Below are 7,601 nucleotides of genomic sequence, written 5' to 3'. Positions count from 1 at the left end.
CAACAAGGTATTGAAACTCATGAACTAAGATGAACTCATTAGACACTATAAACAACTCAATGAAAACTTACTTATAAATTCAAACAAGTAAGCCTATCAAATGAAAAGAAAATACTAAAAGCAACCATTTTCATTACAAAAATGAATAAACATAAGGAAAAAAAGCTTATATACAACCAAACACAAACAATTCAACTTAAGAATTCATTAACTAAAATGAATTTAATGGAAAACGTAAACAACTCAATAGAAAACTACTTATTAAGCCCATCAGACTAAAAAAGAAAAACTAATAAAAACCATTTTCATTAGGCAAAAATATATAAATATAAACCAAATTCTGTTGCTATGAGTGATGAGTAATGACATTAGCCACTTAACCACAACTCTGTTGCCCTTTTAAAAGTAGTAGAGATCCTGGTTCAAGAATTGAAGCTAATTGAACTCCACCAGCCTTGTTCAAGGAAACATAAGCACCACACTTATATTTTAAGTACCAGTATAGGCCAACTGTTATTTCAACAGCCTTGGTGCCTCTAATACTTGAGAAGATTGCCAAAAAAGTAAAATCAGTTAAATCTTGTACTATCATATCCCTCTCTCTGTTTATTTATTTATTTGAGGAGTGGAGTGGTGATCGGAGGAAAGAACATCAATCCCTTAATTGTATTCTGATTTATTTCCTTGCTTAAGCCTAAGGAAAATGTTACAGAAAGAATCGAAGATAAGAAAAACAAGATTGCAGACAGTTGAACTATTGTCGACTTCTTGCTGTTATGTGTTGTAACCACCAGAACTTTATCGTTGACCATTGCGCCTGTGTATATAAAGGAAAACGATATGAAAAATAATAGAATAAGAAAATGAGAGAGAGCAGGGCATTCCTTCTATAATAACTTTGAAGAAGAAGTAATAAAAGAGACCCTCCCGATTTGTATAGTGGACTAGGCCTTTGGCCGAACAACTTAAACTCTTGTGTTCTTTCTTTCTAACTCTACGATCGTTTAGTATTTACTAAAGTATCGTTTACACGATCATGTAGTTCCTATCGCATCATGTACTCGATCATTTAGCTTCGCGTCCAATCGTCTATACGATCGTCTAGCTCTTCAGCTGTCGTCTATGCAATCGTTTAGCTCTAATCAACTGTCGTCCACACAATCGTCTAGTGCTTCGTCCTATTGTTTACATAATTGAACTATCGTTTAGTTCTTGGAGCTTCGTCTACACGATTAAGTTGCCATCAGATAAATGACAGAAGAGTTTCAAGTCTCAAGCATACAACCTCTCCTGACTCTTGAATTGTTTCTTACCATTAATTCTAAGTAATTTGTGATTGTGAATGAAAAGATCATAGACATCTAGGATAGCAAGTAGTATCAGAGCTCAGTGAACAGTTCAAGACAGATCCAAGATTTGAATTCTTGCATACTTCGAATCAGATTAGTCAATCTTGAAGATCAAGAATGGCAACAACCAAATATGAAATTGAGAAGTTCGATGTAAGACAAACTTTGAACTATGAAAAGCGAAGATTAAAGCTGTCTTAGGACAGCAGAAGGCACTCTTAGCCATTACGGACCCTACAAACTACCCTGAAACACTCAATTAGGCAGAGAAAGAGACAACTGAGGTAAATGTGTATAGAACCATTCTCTTGAATGTCACAGATAGTGTTTTGAGGCAGATTGTAGACCAGCCTAGTGCCTATGCCCTTTGGAACAAACTGAATGAGATATATCTCAACAAGGACCTGCCTAACGAAGCTTTCTTGAGGGAAAGATTCTTCGCCTACAAGATGGATATTGCAAAGTCCCTCACAGATAATTTGAATGAGGTTAAGAGACTGCCTTCAGAATTCAGATCAATAGAAAACAATATTGGGGGAGAGAATGAGGCTTTCATATTACTAAACTCTCTATCAGAATCATTCAAAGATGTCAAGACAGCCATGAAGTACAGTACAGAAAGAATAAGAACAGAAGCAATCATATCAGCAGTAAGAGTCAGAGAATTAGAGTTACAAATGAGTAAAAAAGAACAACAAGGAGGTGAAGGCTTGTTTTCAAAGGGGAAAAACAAGAACAACGGGAAGGGGAAACAAAATGGTGATTACAAGTCCAAGATGTAGGATTGTATCAGAAACAGCGGAAGCACAAGGATCATCTAAGAACTCAAATTCACTAATTTTAGCAAAATATAAAGCATGCTCTTGTAGAAAAACAAGTGAACTTCAAGACATACCTCTTGTAGAATTTCTTCAAAGCTCTTTCTCCAGCTGCTATATTCTCCAAATCTTGTTGCAGACCACCTCAAGATCTTGCCCACTATTCTCTTGGTACTCTAGATTGAGTTGTAGGACTCAAAACAAGCTTGAATCAAGGGATGAAGGAGAAAAGCTCACTGCAGCAACCTTGTTGAAGAACCTTTCTTCAAACCGAATTTTCTCTAAAATTCTCTATAGATTGCATGCTCGATTTTCACTCCAATCTCTTCATTATATTGCATATCAATATGCAAAGGAGAGAGTTGCATGAGTTGCAACTCATGCTTGGAGAAGACAAGGCGAAGAGAATGCTTCATGTGTGAGCAAGTGAAGAAATGGATAATGGATAATCAATATTTTCCATTTTAGTGTTTTTGTTTTCTAATTTTCAAATTTTATCATAAAATCAAAATTTTATTTAAAAAATTTATTTTCATTTTAAAAAATGAAAAATTAATTAATTTCATAAATTAATTATTAAATAAAAGTTAATTAATTTTAATATCAAATATTAAAATTAATTTTAATACATATCCATCTTTTATATATTTAAATTCATATTTAAATATATAAATTCTCCTATTCTGTTTAATTCTCAAATTAAACATGTAATTATATCTCATATAATTACTAATTCCCTTAATTCTAATTTGAACCTTTCGAATTAACTTATCACGCTATTCTAGAGCTAGTTCGTTACGATCTAGTAGGAGGACCTCACGGACCTACAGATCATAGGCTCCAACGATCCGAGATTAATTGGCTAAACTCATTAGACCAAATTAATCCTCATTCGTTAACTAATAGGTCACTCCACTAAAGTCCATAATTGCACTCCTCTTACTGTAGATATATTATGTCCACATGATTTAACCATAATCAGCAAGTCGACTCTTCACAGGTTGTTTGTAATAACGGGTGGGTCAAATATCTATTTTACCCCTGAGATTACATCTTATTCCTCAAGTCTCTACTGATCCTCTAATGAACAACTGTTTTGTGATCCAATCACTAAACCAAACTCTCTCAGCCCACTGAGAGGGTGGGCCCCTTGTTCAAGACCTAGATTCAGTACTTGAGAGAACAACCTTTCTTCTATCCCTAAATCGGGTAGGCTTGAACTCCGTCTTACACCCTATGTCCCTCACTATCTATCCAGTCTTACCCCTGAAATGGGAGTTTTATTGATCTGGCGTTGTTGAGTCAACTCTCACCTATGTAAATCTAAGGGTAATCCCGAATAAACAGGAGTTCATAGTTAGTTCAAGATTAAAATTGAGTTACCTAGGTCATCTAGGTGAAATAGTCAGTCTTATACATTAAACAGCGATATAAAGTAAGAGTGACTTATTTCATGGTCCTGATCATATGCAAACTCATTGCATAGGATGCCCTCACTCCTCATGTCATAATATGTGCGAATTAGGATCACATCGTATGTAGTACTTTACAACTCTTTGTAACAACTACAGAGTAGGCCGCATCCAATGGTGTTACCAAAATAAGGTACCCAATCTTATTCATGTACCATAGATCATTTTGACTATTTACTTGAACCTGATCCACTCTTATGTCTCCACATAAAGTTCAAGTACTCATATAATAGTCATGGGTCTTAGTTTATTGGATTTAGACTTTAATACAATTTATGAAATCAATAATAAGTATATTGATTATAGAAAATGTTTATCATTTTACAAACTGTGAGTTTTTAGGACATAAAACCCAACACAAGATTAAGTGTCATTTTTTTCACAAACTAGGGCAAATGAAAAAGGACTGTTATGCTTTGAGGAGGAAGCTGAACCAACAGAACAAGGGTGAAAAACAAATCGAGGCTGCTGTAGGGAGAATTCCATTATGAATTCAAATGCATTGGTTGCGACTGAAGAAGGTGGAGAGCAGAATACTTTGGAGATTCAGGACTGGGTGTTAGATTCTTGCTGTTTAGTCCATATGACACCATCTAAGGGATGGTTTTGCACCTACAAGAAGTGGGATGGTGGGCTGATCTACATGGGAAAAAAACACCTACAGAGCTGTTGGAATAAGGTCTATATCCTTGAAAATGCAAGATGGTTAAGTGAAATTGATCAGGAACATGAGGCATGTTCCTACATTTAAGAGAAATCTCCTATCTTTGGAGATGTTTGATGCTATTGGCTCTGATTATAGAGGTGTTAGTGGTACCTTTGAAATAATTAAAGACTTTAAAGTAGTATTGGTGGCAACCAAGGTGAATGGATTGTATGTCATTAAAGATGTGCAAATGGCACACTCGGTCTTGATGGCAACTGATGAAGAACCCACAGAAGATGAATTATGGCCCAAAAGGCTTTCTCATATCAGTGTGAGGGGGCTGCAAGTACTTTCAAAATAGGAAATTCTTCCAAGGGGTGTTGGAGACAGCTTGAAATTCTGTGAACACTGTATATTAGTCAAAATAACAAGGCAAGGTTTCCCCAAAGGACAACACACTTCAAAAGAGATCTTAGAATATGTGCATTTAGACTTGTGGAGGCCAGCTCACTCTCCATCTCTAAGTGCAAAAAGGTACTTTCTTTTCTTTGTAGATGATTACTCAAGGAAGAGTTGGGTTTACTTTCTAAAATCCAAAGATGAAGTGTTTAGTAGATTCAAAGAATGGAAGACCTTGATTGAAAAGCACATCTCTAAACATATTAAACATTTGAGAACTGATAACGATTTAAAGTTTTGTGGAAAGGAGTTCAACTTGTTTTGCAGAGAGCATGGCATAGTGAGGTATAGAACAGTGAGGTACACACCTCAACAAAATGGAGTAGTTGAAGGATTGAATAGAACGGTACTAGAAAGAGTTAGATATCACATGTCTAATGCTCTATTGCCTGAAAAGTATTGGGCTAAAGTTTTTTCCTACACAATATACACTCTTAATAGATGCCCACATCAGTCCATAGAGCTGAAAACTTCTAAAGAAAGGTGGACAAGATAGACACCTAAACTGGAACATTTGAAGGTGTTTGGATATGTAGGCTATGTGCATCAAAGCCAAGGTAAGTTGAAACCTAGGGCTATAAAATGCATGTTCTTAGGCTTTACACCGGGAGTGAAGGGTTATAGACTGTGGCATCCTATTGAAAAGAGATGTGTGAATAGTAAAAATGTGGTATTAAGAGAGAATGAGATGTTTATGATGTCTGAACAACCAACTACTTCTATAACAAAGATAAGTAGCACAAGATTTAAGGTGGAGCCTCAAAATGATCATGAAGCTTCTGCTTCCTCTCAAAATTGAAGGTGATGAGACTGCTGAAAACAGTGAACATGTGTTAAGTGAACAAGTTGAGACACATGGAGACTTATAGAATTATTCATTAGTAAGAGACAAACCTAGAAGAACTGTTGTGCCATCGGCTAGATACCAAGAATCTGATTTTGCTAGTGTAGCATTAAGTGCTGCCATTTTATTGAGCAACAATGAACCTATCAGCTTTGAAGAAGCAACAAACAGCCCTGATGCTAGACAGTGGATTGAGGCAATGAATGATGAAATGAAGTTCCTCAACCAAAATGGCACCTGGAGACTAGTACCTTTGCCTAAAGGGTACAAACCTATCTCATGTAAGTGGATTTACAAATTTAAAGAAGAGATTCCAAGTGTGCAAAAGTCTAGGTTCAAGGCAAGACTAGTTGCTAAGGGGTTCACTCAAAAAGAATGTATAGATTACACTAAGGTCTTTTCTCCAGTGGTGAAGCATATATCCATTAGGCTACTCCTTTCCTTAGTTGTACAAAAGGACTTGGAGCTAGACCAATTGGATGTGAAGACAGCCTTTCTACATGTGTTGTTAAATGAGATCATTTACATGATGCAACCTCAAGGTTATGTGAAAAGGGGAGAAGAAGACTTGGTGTGTTTGCTGAATAAGTCTATCTATGGCCTCAAGCAGTCACCAAGATGTTGGTATCAGAGGTTTGATGAAGTGATCTCCAAAATGGGGTTCAAAAGAAGCTCATATGATTGATGTATTTGTACAAACTCCGGTAGCTTCAAGGAATTGGTTTATCTACCTTTTTATGTAAATAACATGTTGCTGGCCAGGAGTTCCAAAGAAGAGTTGAGGCAAGTTAAAATGCTTCTTAAGAAAGAGTTTGATATGAAAGACCTAGGGGAACCAAGAAGGATCCTAGGCATTGAGATTGAGAGAGACAGAAAATAGGGCAGATTGTAAGTAAGTCAGTCAGAATACTGTGCTAAAATATTGCAAAGGTTCAAAATGGAGAGTGCTAAACTAGTTGGCACTCCTCTTGCACCTCATTTCAAGCTTTCAGTTGAAAATAGTCTACAAAGTACAGATGAAGAGCATATAAACCATATGAAGGTTGTTTCCTATTCTAAAGTAGTGAGATCTCTTATATACCTTGACTTCTACCAGGCCAGATCTATCCTATACAACAAGTAGGTCAGTAGGTACATGGTAAACCCTGGTAAACGACATTAGGAAGTAGTCAAGTGGATACTGAGGTATCTATGCTCATTAAAGGAAGCAAGAGTCTTATATAGACAGAATGAGTCATCCAATGATGAAGTGAATGGTTATGTAGATATAGATTATGCAGAGGATTTGGACAAAAGGCATTCTCTATCAGGTTGTGTTTTCCTATGGGGGTTGATAAGCTGGAAAGCTAGTTTACAACCTATTGTGACCCTTTCCACAATAGAGGCTGAGTTTATTACACTGTCTGAGGCTGTGAATGAAGGTTTGTGGCTAAAAGATTTACTAAACGATTTTAGCATAACACAAACAAAGTCAAAATATATTGTGATAACCAGAGCACAATTTACCTATCTAAAACCAATAGTTCACAGCAGAACCAAGCACATTGACATTAAAGATCATTTCATCAGACAAGAGATTGAGAAAGAGGAAGTTGAGGTAATGAAGATTCATACCTCAGATAATGCAGCTAATATGCTAACCAAAAAAATTCTATTAAACAAGCTTGGTCAATGCTTGGACCTTCTCAGGTTCGAGTTACCTAAAAAAGGTTAGCTCAAGTCAGCTCAACAAGCAAAGGGGGAAAGGTACTCTGGATGCTTACAAAGGTGGAGATTGTTACAGAAAGAACTGAAGACAAGGAAAACAAGATTGCAGGCAGTTGAACCATTGTCGACCTCTTTCTGTTATGTGTTGTAACCATCAGAGCTTTATCGTTGACCATTGCGCCTGTGTATATAAAGGAAAACGAATGTGAGAATAATAGAATAAGAAAATGAGAGAGAACAAGGCATTTATTCTGTAATAACTTTGAAGAAGAAGTAATAAAAGAGACCCTCCCGATTTGCACAGTG

General features: G+C 36.2%; 1 protein-coding gene across 1 annotated transcript; it reads left to right on the top strand.

The window, feature by feature from the left end:
- Positions 1 to 6,525: 6,525 nt before the first annotated feature.
- Positions 6,526 to 7,381, top strand: LOC120083145. The gene is made up of 3 exons (XM_039038732.1): positions 6,526 to 6,630; positions 6,751 to 7,009; positions 7,278 to 7,381. The coding sequence occupies exons 1-3, from the start codon at positions 6,526 to 6,528 to the stop codon at positions 7,379 to 7,381; spliced, it is 468 nt and encodes a 155-aa protein (XP_038894660.1).
- Positions 7,382 to 7,601: the final 220 nt, after the last annotated feature.

Source organism: Benincasa hispida, chromosome 8 (genome assembly GCF_009727055.1).
Source record: "Benincasa hispida cultivar B227 chromosome 8, ASM972705v1, whole genome shotgun sequence".
NCBI lineage: Eukaryota > Viridiplantae > Streptophyta > Magnoliopsida > Cucurbitales > Cucurbitaceae > Benincasa > Benincasa hispida.
The sequence above is the reverse complement of the archived record's forward strand: the minus strand, read 5'-3'. Positions and strand labels throughout refer to the sequence as shown.